This window comes from Macrotis lagotis, chromosome 3, assembly GCF_037893015.1.
Source record: "Macrotis lagotis isolate mMagLag1 chromosome 3, bilby.v1.9.chrom.fasta, whole genome shotgun sequence".
NCBI classification, from domain to species: Eukaryota; Metazoa; Chordata; class Mammalia; order Peramelemorphia; family Peramelidae; genus Macrotis; species Macrotis lagotis.
Window position 1 is genome coordinate 195,943,123 of NC_133660.1, and position 21,085 is coordinate 195,964,207.

Genomic DNA, 21,085 nt, shown 5'->3' on the forward strand with positions numbered 1-21,085 from the left:
GTTTAGTTAGCAGTTCAGTGGCATTCTATATTTGTTCTTTTATGTACAACAGGCTACTTAAGGGTTTCATCACATAGCCTTAGGAAAACCATTTGTAATTTAGTACTCTACAACAAAGTTTTTTAGTATGGAAGAGATTTTTTTTTTCCTCTGGAGATAACAGATCTTGTCTGCTTCTTGCTTTTTTGTTAGAAGAAAATTAAGGACAGATAGTTGAAGTTATACCTTCCCTTAGTGTCAGAGAGGGACTGTGGGCAGAATGGATAAGTGATGAACTTTAGATGGGGAGGAGATCTGGTTCATCCCTTTATCTTTGTGATATTGAGCAAGCCCCTTGACTTGCAGCAACCTAGTTTCCTTATATTGTAAATGAATGGGTTAGGGGGAGGAAAAAAAATGATTTCTTAGGCTCCCTCCAGCTCAACAGTCTGTGTGGTTCTTTGTATTTCCAGGTAACTGCTTTGCGGGTTAATGTCACTTCTGAATCTATCATTGTCTCTCACCCTTGTTTCCTTCAGAGAGAGGTTCTGAGCCTGCACAGTTCTGTTTAATCAGGGATCTATTATGTGAGGTCATCTAAGGGGTGACCTTAGACATGATCTTGTTCATCTTCCTCACCTTTGCAGGAGAGGAACTCTTTCAGATAGGTACCTGAGTGACATGACTGGGGTGGCACAAGAATTTAAATAGTAGAACTGAAGTCTGAAATGGGAAGCCTTTCCAATTTCAGGGCTCCTTCTCCCATGGATTTCAATTTTAATTACAGAATTCCTTTAAATTTATTTAAATCCCTTATTGGCAATTCATAGGATCAAAGCACTCTAGATTTGGAACTGGAAAGGACTATAAAAATCACATAGTCCAGCCTCCTGGAAACTAGAAAGTAGAAATAAATTCCTAAGAATCAGAATATGAATTCAGATCCTCTGATTCCAATCTTCTTTCTGCTATATTATGGCTCTCAACTCTGGGTGGTTCCTTTGTGATTGTTCTTATATCTCTTTCTCCCCATTTCTCTTTTGATAGTACTAAACATCATATGTGTATGGTGTCACACACACACACACACATACACACATACACGTATATGTATTTAAAGCATACCATACATACACATTTAAACCCACTGGAAAATTTACATGAGAATTAGTCCCTGTACTCTGTTGTTTTGGTCATTCCCTAAATAAAATGGAATATGGTGTTATGCTCTCACTGCTAAAGGGGGTGGGGTAGAACACAGTTCTGTGATTATTATCACTAGCCACTTAATATTTATTGACCTACTCAATATGTTAGATATTGTACATAACACAGTTACATTTTTGGAAGGACATTAAGATACACAGCATACATGAAAATGAGTCTGGCCGCCTGCTCTACTTCATCAAGTTGACTTTTGTGTTTTTTGTAACTAATATAAATGGAACTGTACTTCACCAACTTGTTCAGCTCAGTAAAAACTTTGATTTGCTGAGACACCCTTTGAGTGACTCCTGTGTACATTTAACCTTAATTATAAAACTATAGAAATTCCAAAAGGCAACCCCTGTTAATTCATCCAATCCTATTACTCATATAGGATTGCTTCTACAAAAATCGACTTTAGCTTGGCTTTTTATTTTGAAAATGTAGATTTGTAGAATCCTAGAGTGAAGGCAGAGAACATAGCTGATGCTTTTCTCGGATCTATTTTATAGCAACCAGAACAAAATTGCTTGATAGACAGATGAGGAGATCTTAGTAAGGCATAATGTTTGCTCCTCACTTCCAACTTGAATTACTTCTTTTTATAATTATATTTTTATTGTGAATTTAACAATAATCAATGAACATTTTAAATGGAAATAAAGAATATGAAAGGGGTTTGTATACGACACAACTTCAATCAAGAACAGTTTGTTTTTAAGAAATATATATATATACACATAATCTATATATATATATGTAAATTTAACACAGGAAAAATAAAACTGCTCTATTTATATCCCCTTCAGCACTTTTTTTGTTTTATGTGCATTTTAAAAATGCTTTATAGATGCTTTTTTAAGGGGTAAGAGGACATCTAACACTAGTTACTTTTTTTTTTTCAGGTTTTTGCAAGGCAAATGGGGTTAAGTGGCTTGCCCAAGGCCACACAGCTAGTTAATTATTAAATGTCTGTGGTCAGATTTGAACTCAGGTACTCCTGACTCCAGGGTGGGTACTCAATACACTGAGCAACCTAGCCATCCCCACTAGTTATTTTTAACAAATTTGTATAGTCTACAAAAGCAAATCATTTCATTGGTATTATCTACAAATACATATCTCATTTTGCATCTCCATGTCCTTTCTATCAATAAATGTTTCATTCTTTTCAAAAAGAATGAGAACTTTTTTATATTTAAAAATCATTTTCTTAAATTGACTCTTTAAGGTAAAAGAGAAAAACAACCACATTTTGTTACACAATTAACCAAACCTCTTTGAATCTAATCTAAATCTCAGTTTTATATATACACATATATGTATGTATGTATATATCTGTATTTCTTTTCATTCTGCCTTCCTCAGTAGAGAAAGAGAACGGTTAACTCCTTTGAAGGTTTCTTTGTAATACTGGAGAAAGTCTAAGCTCTCCATCTTTTTTGATGGCCAAATAATACTGTTATCTTCCATTCTTGCTAATTCATTGGAGTTTTACATGTGTGATTGCTTCTTTCCAGAAATCAAAGAATCGTTTGTTATTTTTTAAATTAGGCTCAAGCAATAAAAGTGACTTTTCTATAGTTTAAGGTTATAAATTGATAATGGTATCAGTTTAATAAAATTATCTAAAATTGAGTAAAAAAAAAAAAGCAGGTTCGTATAAGTAGACTAGTCTGGGACCAGACATAGGGAAGCAAGAAGAGCTTTTTTTCCCTACTGGCATTTAATTCATATTCCCCAGGGCTCTATTCTGATGGGAAACATCAGTATCCATGGGTCATGTTTTCTGTTTGCTAAATTGATGAAGAACTTTACAACTTTTAAAAATGGACATTTTCCTTATCTTTTTCCTGATGGAAAACAAGCACAGAGAACCAAATTATTTTTCCACAGAGAGGCCATTAATCCAGTAATGGAAGAGTTGTCAGTCAGTCTAGGGTATTTGAGATCTGACCTTGTTCTTTATTTGATCTGGACCAATGATTTCACTGACTTTGAGAACTCTTGCTACCTGTGGTCACTGCTCTACAATCATAGAATCTTAAAGCATTTCCTGGGGTGGGGGGAGATGGGGGCATTTAGGGGATAAGTAACTTGCCCAGGTTGGTCATACAGATTTGTGTCAACCCCAGTGTCCAGTTTTCCTGACTCTGAGACTCAGTCTTTCTAGTCAACTCCCTCTCTATTCTTTATCAACATGAAATATTCCTATCCTTCATCAAAAGATAATGTCTAAGATAGAAAAAGTAGACAGCAAAGAAGGAGGAAAGAAGCACATTGAGGAAATTAGAGTAAGTACAATGTAAACATAGTAAAACCATGGAGAGTCATACCCATTTGACTAGAGCTGACCTGGCCTATGATTTCACATTGGACAAACACTTATTGATACAACTTATTTACCTCCTCCAGCATTTACAAGAATGCTTCTCTTGTTTTCTGTATAGGAAGAGCGTCGTGTGATTTATGTTGGTAAAATCAGACCCGATACCACTCGGACAGAACTGAGGGACCGTTTTGAAGTTTTTGGTGAAATTGAGGAGTGCACAGTAAATCTGCGGGATGATGGGTGAGAACCTTCAAGATTATTTCTTGTTTAGAAGCTGACGTTATGTAAAAAATTACGGCCGTAAGATTCCTGGTATGGGAGTTGCCAGTATAAGTGCTTTGAAAGATGACATGTTGAGTTCAGAACCTTATTTATTTTCTTTCATCCCTATTTATTAATCTTTCTAGTTGAGATTTCCTGTCCCAGAAATAAGTATTTAGCTGCCTGACAGGACAATCATCCTGATAAATGGAGGCAGAGGTTTAGGTGTTGCAAGAGGAAGAGGTCTCTTGAGGTAGAAAGGGTTACATTTATATATGTTAATGCTTCCTAGCAGTCACTGAACTTTTTCCCCTTTTTGTCCATTACAGAGACAGCTATGGTTTCATCACCTACCGCTATACTTGTGATGCATTTGCTGCTCTTGAAAATGGATACACTTTGCGCAGGTCAAATGAACCTGACTTTGAGCTGTACTTTTGTGGACGCAAGCAATATTTCAAGTCTAACTATGCAGACCTAGGTATGGATTTTTAATTGTATGGGACAAGAATTACAGTATGTAAAGATCATAATGGGAGTGAACATAATCCATGGATATCTGTGGGTGGACTTTAGCTTTCCAGTATTTGATTGCAGATTTTATCTACAAGACAACCTCAGAGACTAGAGGCTTAGGAAAGAAGTCCACACTTTTGGTTTCAGGCTCTCATTTTCTGTGGGATGTGTATATATGGTTTTTTTAAATTAATAACTAATGCTGAATCCTGTGAAAATATAATATCATAATCAGTATTTTATTGAAATAACTGTCTAAAAATCCTCGTTTTCTCATCTCCCCATTCAATACTATTTGCTTTGAATTGTGACTTAGATGGAAAAATATCTAGCTTTTGATATACATTTTCTTTTCTGTTTATAAAGTTTAATTTTTTTCTCCATAGCATGTAAATCTCTACATAAAAGAGATTTTATGAGACTTACTCATCTCTAAGATAATTTTTTAAAAAGCTACTACTGAGACATTTCACATAAAATTTTTTAAATGAATTAATGACTATGATCATTGAAATTATTATGTAGTCTTGCACCAGGACATTAACAATTTCTTGTTTATATAAAGTCTTCAGCCTTATATAATGAACAAATGAATACAAAGTGTGTGTTTTCTTTCCCCAAACCAAGTGTTGTCTTCTTAGAGTAATTGGCATAGGTGATGTGTATTGTTCAGAGTGAATATGCCATAATTCACTTCACTGACTAAATAGATGGTTTAAAGCAGAAGAAAGGCATCTGATGTTAGAGAGATAGAAGGCTGGTGATGAAAATATAAAAGGTGGCAAGTCATTTGTTCAAATGTTGCTAAGACAGCCAAGACAGATTGAAGGCTCAAGTTGATTTGACTTATTTTCTTCAGTGATGAAGGCTGAAGTGTTTCTAGTCTCTCAAAACTTGTAGGATTTCAAGTAAGCTATAGAAAGGGACATTTAGGACATGATTCATCATTAGGAGAAGGAAGTTTGAATGGCATTCCCTAATTGAACTTGATTGTCCTTGAAATATTTCAAGAGAAGTATTTTTCCTAATAGTCATTACCCCTTTACCTTCCATATAAGAATAGAAATTAAATCCTTGCTAAACTAGATATTTGTGTTTAGAAAATTATATTTGAGATGAATTCTCTAACCCACAGATGCTTGAGGAATGTTTTTATTAAACATAATTGTTAAAGTTTTATTTTTAAAAAGTTAAAGTTATAAAATATTAAAGTTTACAGTTAAAGATAACAATTTAAAAGTAAAAGAAAGGGGCAGCTAGGTGGCGTAGTGGACAAAGCACCGGCCCTGGAGTCAGGATTACCTGGGTTCAAATCCGGTCTCATACACTTAAAAATTACCTAGCTGTGTGGCCTTGGGCAAGCCACTTAACCCTGTTTGCCTTACAAAAAAACCTAAAAAAAAAAAAAGGTAAAAGAAAAGCATTGGATATCAGATTTGGGACCAATCAAAATGTAACTCTGTTGGGGGTTTTCAAAGAAAAATATGCTTGCACTGGTTCTATTGCCTATGGAAAAAAAAAATCATAGCAATAATGATGGAGAGAAAAGATTCCCAAGTTTGTCAGAGGAAAATACAAGTGCAGTCAATCAATAAGCATTATTAAGTACTAGTAATAGACAAAGAACTATTCTAAGTTTTTAGTATACAAATAGAGAAGTGAAAAAATCCCTGCTCTCAAGAAGTTTATATTCTATCAGAAAGATACATGTTCACAGGTAAGTAAATAAAGACTCTGTACTAAATAAAACCTTGATTAAACAGAACTCATCTAATGAGAACCTTCAACCAAGTAGAGATTTTTACTTTACTGTACACAGAGGAACAAGGTGCACATAAAAAGAAAATAAGCTCATCATTGATGTTTAAAAGAAGATCCATGGGATATCTTGAAGCCTGCAGTCCTTGAGCTGAATGTTTTAGGTGACATTCAGCACTTCAGTCTTGTCCAATAACAATTCATATTCAGAGTGATGATGTTGAAATACTGCCAGAGCCTAAATTATCAACACAATTTAATTCATCAAACATTTATTAAATACTTATGACTATTAAATGTTGGGATTTGTAGATACAATCAAAACAGTTCTTTGCTATCAAACAACTTATATTCAACTTAAAATATTTGTTCTTATGTGTATATATTTATATATGGATATATATGCTCATATATATCTATATATCGATATAGTGAATTCAAAGTAGTTTGGCATGGATGTAGGGGCAGGGTACTTATAAGTGAGGTTAACAGGAGAGACCTTTGGAGGAGGTGGCATCTGATCTCATGAAATTAGACTGCAATATACACATAAAAAGATGGAAAATCATGTACAAGGAAAGCAGACAAATCAATTTGGCTAAAACTTTTAAATGAATAATACAAAATAAAACTGAAAAACTTGACTGGGGTAGTAATAGAAATGACTTGAAATGCCAAATGGTGCAGTTAGTTAATGATTTTAAAGACAAATAGTGAACCACTGAGACTCATACCTATGCTTTAGGAAGATCCATTTCAGCAGTTTTATAGAAGATGAATTGGAGAAGAAATCAGAGATAGGGTCACTCAGGAAACTGTTAGAGTAGAACAGGTAGGAAGTGATGGGAGTATGAACAGTGGTTATTAGAGTAGTGGAAAGCAGGGATGGATACCAAAGAAGCTGCAGAGATATAATTAACAAGACTTGGCAATTGCTTGGACACAGGGAAGAGTGAAACAAGAATGATGGCTCAAGATTGTGAACCTGGTTAGAAAGATGATTATTCTTTGAATTGAAATCAGGAAGTTAGGGCCAAGGATGACTTAAATGAAAAGTCATTCTGGACATATAAAGATTGAGATGGCTATGGGACAATAAGGTGGAACTCTTGAACAGGTAGTTGATAAGAGACTATATTAACACCGGAGAGATGAGTGATAGACATAGGTTTGTGAGTTGTCTGAATATAAATGATATCTGAGCCTATGTAGAAGTTGATAGGATGACCAAGAGACATTGTAGACTGAAGAGAACAAGACCAAAGACAGAGCACTGGAGGGTCCCAAAGCTTAAGGTATAGGACATGGATTAAACAACAAATGAGACTGAGGAGCAGTAAAACTGAGAAAATGAAAATCAAAAAGTAACATTTTTGCAAAAGCCAGAGGTGGAGAGGATATCCAGAAATAAATTGTGGGGTGGGGAGAGAAGTGGAGGGATGGGGGGTAGGGGGGATCAGTTGTGTTAGATGTTTTCTGGAGGTCAAGAAGAGAAGTGTTGTGGGGAAAAAAAACTAGTGAAATAAGCAGGAAAGAGATCAATCAAGAGAATCAAGTGGCTGAAGTGGACAAGGATAGTGACACAAATTTCCATTGGAAAGAGAGAACTGTTTTTTCCAAGGCTTATCTTCAGGTGTAAATATAATGTACCTTTATACAATTGTAATGACACAATTATTACACATCAGATATAAAAGATTTGAAAGAAGGCAATATGTTCAAATGATAGTACAAAATTAGTGAGGAAAAAATACATGGCATTTAAATTTTGTGCTAAAATGATTTAACAAAAAAAATCAGGAGAAACAAATGAACCAATTTTGTTATCACCATATTAAATTTAATACTAAATTCAGAATCTGAATTTCAAGAGATTGAGAACTAGGTGAGGAAGTAAAGGGAGATCATTTTTTTCCTAGGAATTTGTCTGTTAGAGGGAGAAGATATAGGACAATAGCTTGAGGGGATGGCTGGGTGAACTGAATTTATTTTAAGAATAAGGAAATAGAATATTCATTATATTGTACTTCCTGAAGAAGGAAAGAAAGATTAATACATTTTAAAGAGATTTCCATTACTTCAACTTACTGGTGAATTAAGATTTTGTTATAGCGAAGTAATGGAGTTACCCATATTTTTTCACGATGCTTTTTATTGCTAGTTTCTTCATCATTTTACATAATTTGGTTTATTTTATCAGCAGCTTATTGTAATTATAATAAATATAGTATGTAGTTTGGGGGTAATTATGTGTTATGTGGTTGGTTATCCTTAACCACATAGCAAAAGTCAGGCAGACTTATTCATCACTACTCTAAAAGAAGATGTGACCTTTAATGTTAACTTTAAAATATTGGAATAGGTATATTGTATTAGAAATCTTTGAAAATTAACATACTGGAGCTTCAATGAACCAGAAATAAAATAGATGTCCATCAACTGAAAAATGACTAAACAACTTAAAGTATATGACTATAATGGAATATTACTGTAACATAAGAAATGATGAGTATGATGGATTCACAGAAACTTGAGACCTGTATAAATTGAAGCAGAATGAAACACCAAGAAAATTATTAGCATGAATATCACAAGAATTTACCATGAAACAACTTTGAGGACTTCAGAAATTTAAAGTCCATCATTCCCAACAAGGAACTTGGATTCTGCCCTGGAACCAACCTGGGTTCTGATTGCTGGGCTTTCACTTGATCTTTCCTGAATCCAGGTTTTCATTTTCCTCACTCTCAGCTATCTTGAGAAGCCTATCCACGATGTGCATAATATCCTCTCACCAATATTTCCAGCACCCATTTATGAGTTGTCTTCCTTCATTAGGTTGTAAACTCTTGGAGTGCTGAAATCATCTTGCTTGGGAATTTTTTTCACCAGCCTGTAGCAGTTGTCTGTCCATCCATCCATCTATTTGTCTGTCTATCTATCTATCTATCTATCTATCATCTATCTATCCATCTCAGACCAATATACCTCCAAAAGACTAATAATAAATTATTCCTACTACCTTTTGGCAGAATTGTGATAAACTAGAGAATATGAGAAATACATTTTCAAAAATACAATTTATATATTCATTTATTTTTCTAGACTATACAAGGAAGTGTTAGAAGCTAGATCTTTTATTTGAGAGGAAACAGTGACCATCAGGGAGTGAGTTGGTACATAATGTTAGAAGCACATGAAGGAAAGAAAGCAAATCAAGGAAGTTAGGAAGGAGCATCAAAGCTTTTTAATACAAACAAAACAAATAAGAGGGGGCAATTCTGTTAAAATATTAAAAGATCTATATTTATACAAGTTCAATTTCCTATATAATATTCTTGTTTATTCTTCTAGATCTATTGAAATATTCATGCTTGATGATGATTCAGTTAATAAAACAGAATTAAAAATAAAAATAATTGACAGTACTTTACATTAAAGAATTTTAAACTTAACTAATTCATGAATTATCACAGATTCACTCTAAGGAATTTGATTGCCTGGACTTAAAGTACTTCAAGCCCTGTTCTATCATTTGTTCTTTGTAATGGCACAGGTTAGAGGTGTTGGTTCTTCCAAGTTTTAGTATAATTCTGATAAGTGCATAACATTTCATAGGAACCTGTATTGACACGATACTTGCCATTTTGATTTCATAACAGCTTGATGAATACTAGGTCTCAGTTAAATAAGGAAATTATTTGTTTGGGAATAAAATCATCGATTCAGTTTTTCTTTACTAATTGCATGACTATTGGGTTAGACAAGGATATGCCCCAAGAGTCACTGGAGCAAACTTCCATTGCTAAGTGAGAACTGTTTTTTTTTTTTCCCCTAGTCTTTAGATTCAGATATGAGCATCTATATAAAGATACTGTAATGGTACAATTATTATGTCTCAAATCTGAATGACTCAAAAGAGGCCAATAAGTTCAAGTGATAGGAAAAAGTGCAAAAATAGTGAGAAAAATGACATTGCATTTAAATTTTGTGTTAAAATGGATTGAGGCTGATTGCTGAAGAATTTTAAAGATTACTCCCCACCACAGTGAACAGCATGTGAGTCAGTCAATTATAGCACCAGAATTTCTGGCATTATATTTTATGAGTTATGAATAAAACATAGCAGTGTTTATTAATATGGTTGGTTGAAATAAAGTATTATGGTCAATGTTTTATCAGAAGTGTTTTGTTTTTCTTTAAACGTAAAACACAAAAATGAAGTAAGATACCTAGTGGGAGATATGTCATTCCTTTCTCTGTGTCAATTCTTCTGATGATCCATATTACCCCTCACTGTCATGAGAGAAAATATAGTCTTTCAAGCTTCAAAAGACTGATGTATATATATGTATACACATGCATGAATATATGTGTATATATAACTGATATATATGTTTCATATATACATGTGTATATAAATATGTGCCTGTATTTATGTTCTATTATTTTATTATATTGTGTTACATTTAATTATATTAGTTATAATGTTTTATTATATATATATATCATTTCATTGCATTGTTTATCACATTCCATTATATTATTATCTTATATTCTATTATATTCTATTATAGTATATTAGCTATATTATATTATGCTAATGTTATGTTATATTGCACTATATTATATTATAGCATATTATATCATCATATCATATCATAACTTCTAGGAAGGTAAAAGGGAGATAGCCCAGGCTGATAGGAAGAGGATTGGAATAGGAATCAGATCTGAGTTCTAGTTATTCTTTAGCCAATAATATATTTCATGGTCTTAAGTAATAATAATAATGATGATGATGATGATGATGTTAGATCTGATGATGGAAATCTCTCTCTCCTCACCTCTTCTCTTGACTTCCCTGCCTTTCTTCATGCACCAGATAAAATTCTACCTCCTCCAGGAAACCTTTTCCCAATATCCTTAATACTAGCATCTTTCTTTTTGTTGATTTTCTCCCATTTCCCCTGTATAAATCTTGTTTTTTATTTTCACATTTCCATTAGATTGTGAACTCCTTGAGAACAGGAATTGTCTTTTACTTTTCTTTTGATTCCCAGTGCCTATTACAGAGACTGACAGATAATCAGTAGGCGCTTAAGAAATGGCTTATTGACTATTGACATTCATGTAGCATTTTAAGATTTATCATGTGAGTTGTTCGTGCAAAAGTATTGTGATATAAATATGATTTTTATTTTATAGATGAGGCTTTGCTAGAGTGGTGAATGGGAAAAAAGAATAAATGATAAATGATAAATTATGATAAATGATAAATTTATAAATTTATGATTAAATGATAAATTTATTATTTATTTAAAAGGAAGACCAAAATAAATAAAACATTTTTGAAGTTTACAAAAAAAGGAAAGAGATCAAAGAATTTGCTCTGTTATACAGTGGAGGCAAAGCTGTGACTCCATATCCAGCCTTTCTTCTGCTATACTACACTGCTTAGATTTTAGAGAACAGGAATTGTTTCATTCTTTGTATGGTTCCTCAAGAGCTAGCCCACAGTGCCTGACATATGGTAGCTTTGATAAATGCTTAGCAATTGATTAATTTGTTTCAGTTGCCTCATTTGAAATACAGGAAATACTTGCTTAGTTTGCAGAAATGCTATAATCGTAAAAGAAAATGAGGAAACATGTCATACCTGGGTCAGATACTATTATTGCGCTGGGCACTCAATGGCTAATAGGTGTTTGTTGAGTTAAATTAACATGATGATTATAAATTTCTGATGAAGCCAGTCATCTTGTACTTACGTTCAATGAGGTATTGACAGTTGTCTGGGAAGGCTGCTTTTGACTTGTCACCAATTTTGTTTCAGATTCACACTCAGATGATTTTGACCCTGCTTCTACCAAGAGCAAATATGACTCTCTGGATTTTGATAGTTTACTGAAAGAGGCCCAGAGAAGCCTGCGCAGGTAACAAGCCCACAGGCTGAGGATAATGGAGGGATGGTGAATACCTCACGGGACATCACGTCCTTCAACACGGACTCTTGAAAGTCATACTTAGGAATTTATCCTACTTTACACTCTCTGTACAAAAAAAAAATTAAAAAAAAAGGTTTACATGAACATGGCTGCTGATGAGGGAAGAGGCCAAAGGGACATCCAGTAAGCACATGTTTATCCATGGGGGTCAGCTTTGCTTTCCTGGGATGACAGTGGTGGTGATTGTGACATTGTGTGTGTGAGCACGCATACATGTATGTGTGTGTCTTCATGTTTGGGGTGGATGAGGGTACAAGCAATGGCTGGCAAGAGTGCAAATGCAAACCACTTGAAGAGACAGCAGTTCCATAGAGAGACACTTAAAACCTAGAACTTCAAAATGTCTGTGCTGTATCTCAAAAGGAAAAAGCAAACAAACCGCAGATCACCCTATACTGACCACAGGTGATGCCTGGGCTTCAGCTGCTGAGCTCTTGTTTCTTAGAAAGAGAAAACACAAGCAAACAACCTACTCTGGTATTGTAATGATGATGTGACAATCCTGAGGAAACAATGGGTCCTACAGACCTAACATCCTCTTCTTCTTTTTCTTTTTTTTTCTTTTTTTCTCTCTCTCTCTCTCTCTCTCTCTCTCTCTCTCTCTCTCTCTTCCCCCTCCATTTTCTTTTTCCTTGTTGACCTTGGAGCCTGGATAGAAGCATAAACAGCGGGTACTGGAATACTAAACCATTTTGAAGTTTCTGTAGTTCATCCTTTTTCCTGACACCCATGTAAATGTCCCAAATGTGGATCTTCCACAGCAGATTTTAAAAGCCTTGTCAATGGTCACACGTGCAACTTGTTCAGCAATCTTTTCTGATGAGCGGACATGATGTTACGTTATTAATGAGAGTTGGGTAGAACTATCTGGGATGTGTTCAGATAGTGAGTATATTTACTACATTCTCCAATGTAGTTAAGTATTTACAGATGTTCAATGGAGTATTTTTATTTTGTGTACATACTCTATGACGATGTTCTTTTTTTGTTACAGCTATGCACTGTAAATGCAGCCTTCTTTTCAAAACTGCTCAATTTTTCTTAATCAAGAATATTCAAATGTAATTAGGAGGTGAAACAATTATTGTACACTAACATATTTAGAAAGCTGAACTTATGCTTATATATATTTGATTGTAAAAAAAGACAGTGTGTGTGTTTGTTGAGTGCAAAACAAAAAAGAAAAAAAAACACAAACCGTTGCTTTATGCACATTCATCCCTTCTTCGGTGAGCTTTGATCTAAGCTTCTTGTCAGTGAAAATCCTAGCCCCCAAAAGGTATTCACCACTTCTGAGATTTTTTCCCCACATTTTCTTGTTGCTTGTTTTTCTTTGAAGTTTTATACACTGGATTTGTTAGGGGGATGAAATTTTCTCATCTAAAAATTTTTCTAGAAGAGATCATGATTTTATGTAAAGTCTCTCAATGGATAATCATTAAGAAATGTTTTTATTTTCTGTATCAACAGTAGTTTTGAAACTAGAGATCAAGGATCTTTTTAAAATGCTGTTTTGTTTTATTTTTCGTGATTTTAATTTGATACAAAATGCTGAGGTAATAATTATAATATGATTTTTACAATAATTAATATGTGTGTGTGAAATCTATCTTTGAAGCCAGTATCTCTCTTCATTGGCAGAGTTCAAGAATGGTATTTATCTATATTTTTTACAGTTATGCATCCTGTATAAATACTGATATTTCATTCCTTTGTTTACTAAAGAGACATTTATCAGTTGCAGATAGCATATTTATTATAAATTATGAGGTGGCAAAAATAAGAAAGCCAGTGGAAATGTTATACCCAGGATGCATGACATTTGTCAGGTTGGAATTTTAAGCACTTCATTTGGGAAATTCAGCTTTTGCAGAAGCAATGTTTCTACTTGCACTAGCATGGCCTCCCAATGTGACCATGACATTGTTCTTGATAACATTGCTTCTTCTAAATTAAATGGAAACTTCCGAAAACCTCCATCTTGAGCATCCGGATTTCATCTTGAGTGTGGAGTCCCTGGAGCTGAATCAGTAAAGTCTGGAGAATGTATTCAAGTTTATAAATTGTTATTCGATTATTGTTTGGCATTCATGACTTCATTTTAAAGATACAGTATACCTCCCTACTTAATCTTTCTGTTCTCTCCCCTCCCCCAATGCAATCTTATAAAACTGATTTCACCCCCAGGCTAATGCAGCGGATTTTGATAGCTGCATTCATTTATCACCAGCAGATTGTGTTCTGAGAGATTCCACTGTCTGTCCTGTCGGATGCTTGCTTGACTTTTTGGCTTCTTATTTCTAAGTAGGTAGAAAGCAATAAAAAAATAAATAAAAAAATAAAAACTTGTTCACTGGTTCTGCGTTACAACAGTAACACCTTTAATCCGCCTAATTCTTATTGTTCTGTAGGTTAAAATGCAGGTATTTTAACTCTGTGTGAACGCCAAACTAAAGTTTACAGTTTTTCTTTTTGAATTTTGAGTATCTTCTGTTGTAGAATAATGATAAAAAAGACTATTAAAAGCAATAAATTATTTTTAAGAAATCAATATTTAGTATATCATATTATGTGTTCAAGGACCACCAGATGCATTACCTATTTTGCCTTTAAATTTTTGTGATCCAGTTTTAAAAATATTTTTCTCTTTTGCCCTGAATTGCTGACATACATATTTTTTTTTAATTTATTAAAAGATAGCAACACAGACCTTATGTCATGGTTTAATTTTGTTCCCCACTGGCCTGATGAATATTCTTTCCATGAAGATAGCTTTCCTCCATGGACTTCAAATTGCCTATAAAATTAGTGCAAAGAAAGGATCACTAAACCATCCAAATAGTGCTTTTTATATCTTAAGCAGACACTGTGGGTAGCCCATCAAAAATGTAAACTATGTTCCCTTTATTTTTAAGAGAACATTTCAAATGAACACATGCACCACATCATTATTGGAGGCCCATTTCAGCATAGATCTGTATGTGTTTTAGATGAACTGTGTGCTGTTATTTTCATGCTGTGGTAAGTATCCCATCTGCAATATTGGTAACTAAACTGGTGCTTTATACATGTGGGCCTTTAAAGAATCATAACAGAGTAATTCTATTGGAATTCCAAAATAAGGCATCTTCAAATTGAGGGGTTGGGGGAGTGGGAAACTAACCTATGCTAAATGACTTAGGACAGCATTTGGGCTCTCAACACCCAAAACAGAATGATGAAGAGGGTCTCCTCTATCAGAATATGATGGTTGGATCTGTTGGGAAAAAAAATGGAAACCTTGTAATGCCTATAGGTGTAAGTTTACAGTAGGTAATGCTTATGTGTCCTTTGTGATGGCTGTAATGAGAACTTCAATCACTGTAGTTTAAGACCTGATCTATAAATGAACTAGAATAGCCATGTAATATAATGTGATGATTCTAAATTTGTACCTCTGTGACAGACATTTTCAATAATGTGAACCACTGATTGGATGGAGCTACTTAAAGAGATGTAGGTGAAAGTGTTATACTGTTGATTGAACTATGCTGAACGGGGAAAGTGAACTATTAGTTTAGCCCTCAATGGGCTTTTTTCCACCTGCCAATTCTACATGTACTGTTGTGGTTTTATTCATTGTATGGAAATTCCTGTGATTTTTTTTTAAATGTGCAGTACACATCAGCCTCACTGAGTTAATAAAGGGAAACGAATGTTTCAAATCCACTTCTGTTTTCTTATTTTTCATAAGCAAATCCCTGATGTGTTTCTTAAATTGGGACACAAGACTTCTTTCTTCTAATTCTTCTTCCTTTCTCTATCTTTCTTCCATATTCGTGGTAGGACTTCAGCATTAATATAATATAAACCTTACAAAGTTTCCCTTGTTTTTAAGACAAAAAAAAAACACAGAGGTAGACAAAGAAATTTCTAAAATAAATGGGTGAAAACCTGACATGATATTTTTTCTAGAAGTTAGCCCTGTTTTATTATTGTAATCTGGACAAAACACATTTTTAGGTAACAATCATTGCCCCAAGGGACAATATAGCTTAACGTTCAGCTTAGGAAACAATTTTACTTAAGCATATAGAACTTCTCTAGGGCACTTGTAATGTACCTTAGTCTTTCATTCTTCTGTCAGGTGGAATCTGGGACAAGTTAATAGCTACTGAAAAGCTATGGTTATGATGATTCGACCCATTCCTGTTGATACTGGAAAACCAAGCAATATTCTTATTCCTTTTCTCTATATTCCAGACATCCCTTTGGAAATAGATACAGGGCTGACTTGAAACAGTGTGGTCAACCATATTTTCTCTAAACAAAAGGAAGGCCTTAGAGAACATTATAAAATTGACTTGTTTCCTTTCCTGACCTGATAACACTGATTTCTAAATCACACATAGAATCTCATCCTTTTTATTGGCATCATAGCTTGACTTTCTTAAACCTTCATTTTTCTGTCTACCTTAAGCCCCTTGAGGGAAGAGAGATGAGTAAAAATGAAGGCTCTCAGGAAACTGTAGTTATCTGGGAAGGTCTTGAGACATCTTGCCTAGAAATAAAGATAATACTAAATTTCCTGCAAAGCATTGTCTCTGCTTCAAATGACAGTTATCACTGAAATAATTGTTAGGTAGGGAAAATAAATAGGAGTCTTTGATATAGAAATAGTGCTTGAATTAATTTAGAAATCCTTTAAGCTAAAATAGCTGTCAAACCAGTAATGTTATATTAATATTGAGTTCAAATTCTATTTGGAGACACAAAGAAGGTTATCATTTTTGTGGACTCATTAGCTTATATTGCTTACTATTTATGATTTTTTATTTTATTTAATGTTGGTGTTACTAGCTGTCTAGGTATAACTCAGTGTTAATTATAAATACATTTTAGCCAAACTGTATTCAGTTGCTTTATTTATTCTACATCTGAAATTTAAATAAATTGATATCTCTTATTTTCAAGCAAACTACACATCATTATAAATCAATCTTCCCTACTTTATCAAACAGTAGAAAGCAATAAAGAAGGTCACAAATAGTACAGTAGTTCCTTGGAGGTTTGTAACATTATGATTTAAACCTTAGAAAGATTTAATCAAAAGTTGAATTAATCCCTAGAGGGAAAGATTCTATATAGATTCTATTGATAGACTCACTGCAGTCCATTTTCATTTTGCTAGAATGTTTGTTAATATATTGAGACAAAAGAAACTTCTCCAAGAGTGAATTGAAAAGTATTTCATTGTTGAGAAGTCATAACTTGTAGTCCACAGCTTCCTCTGAATTTTCTTCTCTTCCATTTGAAAGATTCTGTTTAATTGAACTTGATTGCAGTCCCTTCTTTGGGGTCCCCTCTACAATATATTTACCTCCCCCCCCATATGCCTTTGGATACATCTGCCCTCTTTTATATGTTACATTGTAGTCAAACCCTTCGAATGTATCACTCTCACATATTGCTTTCTAACTTGCAATGGAGTTCAGATGGTTTCATCTTTCCAGATTTTGTAGTCAATAGAAAATTGAGGATAGAGTTAGCTATGACTATTTGAATTGTCAGAGTGATTCCTAGAAGCAGAGGTGAATGTTAAAAACTAGGTCTGGGGTTGACATTGCTTCTCTTGTTACCTTTCCAAATCCAATGAATTGACAAGACTCATCTAATCATCATTGCATTTTCAGGGGGTACAGATTTTAATTAATTAAGGGGAAAAGTGAGAAATTTTAGAGAATGCCAAAAGATCCTATATTATTTTTCATGATTAAATAAAATGAGAATGATTACATATGCACACCAAGTCTTTACTATGGGAAAAAAACCAAAGCTTGCTTTGATTTTAATTTATGCATATAGCACTTACTGAATGTGAGTATTTAGTGTGATGTTTAAATCTGCATATTGACCATTTTAATATATTAATTTCTATTAGGGAAGAAAGAAAATTATTAGAAAAAACGTGGGATGAATTCAAGGAAGATGCTGTGCTTGAACTTGGTTTTGAACATCGGGCATTTTGCAGAATTATTAATATTTTTCCTTCATAGTTCTCTGATGGATTTTCAATGGATGACATCCAAGTGAAATTCAAAGTAAAATGGAAAGAAACATTAAGTGATAAAATCCTAAAAAAAAGCAGTATTTAATTAGAGGATATTTATGTTTTGCTGTTATTAAATATAAAATTCACCAAATTTTCTCTTAGTGTTACTACTTGGTAAAAAGAATAAGAAATTATTTTAGTCCAAAAGTTGTTTCACTATATCCCAAACCAAAACACTTAAGAAAATTGCAAGGTATTCCTACATGATTGACTTTGACATTGGGGAAACAGGTTCTTGCCTGATTCATACTCATGCTTTCTCATTTTACTTTCTTATTTTTAGTATTGCTTAGCAGTGAACTGAAAAGGCTCCCTCAGTCCTAAAACATGATGTTTTGCTTGTTCTTGGTTTGACCATTTGGCATTATTAAAGCTTGGCAACTGTACCTTTTAATCATCTGCTTGAGTAATGTATCATATTACCTAGAGCCATTGCCCTCTGCTACCACTTCCCTACTTGCTAACAGGAATGTGAGCATGCGTGCATGCTATTATGGGATAATGATTAATTACTCACCTTCCTGAGGTAGTCTAGGTTACCAAACTGGTCACACAGTCTATGATGTAAACTTTCAAATCAAGTAATTTTAAAATCAGATGATAACACCTGATTTATCCAACTATATTGGCATCCAAGACCGACAACCACACTTGATGGTCTTCTTTTCCATGAGTCCTTTCATAGAACAGTATTTTCTCTTAAATTTAATGATAGTTTTTTTCTGCATCCAGGGCATTTGTAAAGACAAATCAGTTAATTCTCCAGAAATTGTGACTGGATAATAGCTAGTGCCTAATTTTGGATCAATCAACTGAATATTGAAATTTTTCACTTTTTTTTAAACTATAGGTATAGTAATATCTTGATGAAACACTAACATGGACCTTTTAGATAAAACAATTATTAATAAACATAGAATATCAGTTTTTCCCCCATGATGCCACTGCTTCACTAACTTCCCCTTTAGCATAATGCATTCTAGTAGTGATGAAGACAAGAATGGATAATAAAGCAAATGGGAAAATGGTCAATTACTCATCAGATAAAATACCAGTTTGAGACAAACTTTTTAAATTTAATATACCAAGTCATCCTATAGGGCTTTGCTAACTTCAAGTAATTGCAATAATCCAGGTAACAAACCTCTCAGAAAAAAGGATATGGTCCTTACAGAACCAGGTCCCATGACGACAGATGCATTATGTAAGCCATTCTGCAGTATTTGCAGGCATAGCATTTGACAGATTAATGTATTTATTTACCAAACCTTGGTAGACTCTCATGGATGCAAGTAACCCTCTGGAATAACAAAGTAAGCTTTACTTGTATATACCATAATTGCTGATCTCTAGGTTAATTATTTTCCTTGGATTCAAATATTTGGAGCTTCAGTGATAAACGTGTGTTTAGTTTGACCCTAATTTGTTATAACCCCAAACCCCTCCACCTTCCTAAAATTGACCAGACCCCAGGAAGTAGCATTTAGATCCTTTCAGGTTCCTACAACCTGCATTTATTATCCTCTAAAAACGAGTTCATGACATTGAACAGCACCCTATAGAGGGATTCCACTTGACTCATCTTTGTATCACTCTTTGCCTGTGGTCTTTGAACAAAGGGGAACCATAACTCTTTTGACACAAATATATACAAGTCTTATTGCTACATACTGCTCTTTAAATGACGCTAAAACCAGGGCCAGAGATCCTGACAGATAGGTGATCTAAGTGTCCCGATCTTCTAAAATCTCTTGAAGTGGTAAATTAATGCAATACTCACTTCTAATTCAGCAGATTGCAACATTGTCATGGAAATAAACATTGGCCCAAGTGTTTTCTTTTTTCACCTTTAGTATGATTTCAGTGTGTTTCAGAGAAAGCATTTTCTCTAAGATAGTTGGCCTATGTTTCTTTGCTAAACACGGGAAACACTAAGCTAAAAATCAAACTCTCTTCCTGGCCTCAAACCCACCTCTCTGGCCTGGAGTCCCACTCCATTGTGTCATTGCTTAAAAATCAGAGTATATCTGAAGTGTTGGTGGTTTAGTACAAATCCATGTACCATTTCCAGAGAAACAACTAAGAAAGTATGTCCTAATGGTGATTCAGGAATTCAAAATAAAATTTTCATTTGGTGCTTTAACCAGTTGGTAAGAGTAAAAACTACACACTTTTTGGTCTATGAGATAAGAATGACCTATACGAGACTAAGGAGCACTGAAAAAAATGATTTAAAAATGAATGCCATCAACTACATTGGAATCTCATGTACTTGGTAAGTTATCAAGTCTATGTACAAGACTGGTTTCTTGGGTTGTTGGATAGTTGCTGATATCCTGGCCTAAAAACTGAAAGGGAAGGAACAATGCATAACCTTGGTAGAAAGAGAACAGTGCAGTGTAATAACATTGTCATTTCTCACTCCTTTTGATCTGACATGTTTCCTGTTATCTCAAAGTGCTAGTTTGACTTCTGCCCATTAAGGTTCAAAGTTCTCAGTGATTTCACCTAGAAAATTTGCCTGTTTTTTTTCTCTACAGTTCTGTTTTCTTCATATCATTGCCAACACCATCCTTCTCTGCTCCCCTTTTTTTCCCATTCCCACCTTGCTTAAAGACAGAAGTTCTTCCTTTCTAATATGCCACCTAAATTCTGTATTTCTCTTTCTGGGTGGGTGATACTAATATGTCAACTTTGCAATGAACATTGGAATATTCAGAAGATGGAATCAGTTATTTTTCTGTAGTAACTTTGTAAAATGTGGAAAGTGATTCTTAAATGTTCTTCCCTCCCCAAGTTATTTCTTTGCAAACCCCCAGGTGGTTAATGGTCCCTAGCTTATCTCCTATCTATCCTGGATCCCTAACTATAAGAACTCCTCCAGCCTCAGCCTCAGGGAACTACTACTCCCAGTTCCAAACCTTCCCAGATTCTTTC

At 34.1% G+C, this 21,085-nt stretch overlaps 1 protein-coding gene across 5 annotated transcripts in view; it reads left to right on the top strand.

Moving 5' to 3' along the window:
- The window catches only part of PPARGC1A (PPARG coactivator 1 alpha), a 152,678-nt gene extending 132,149 nt beyond the window's left edge, over positions 1–20,529 (top strand). For 3 of the 5 annotated variants that reach the window (XM_074229702.1, XM_074229699.1, XM_074229701.1), the window contains 3 exons: positions 3,636–3,757; positions 4,108–4,259; positions 11,886–20,529. In XM_074229702.1, the coding sequence (XP_074085803.1) occupies positions 3,636–3,757; positions 4,108–4,259; positions 11,886–11,989 (378 nt within the window). In that variant the 3' untranslated portion in view covers positions 11,990–20,529. The remainder of the gene's footprint in view (positions 1–3,635; positions 3,758–4,107; positions 4,260–11,885) is intronic. The other 2 variants (XM_074229700.1, XM_074229703.1) reach the window with 2 other exon arrangements.
- The last annotated feature ends 556 nt before the right edge of the window (positions 20,530–21,085 follow it).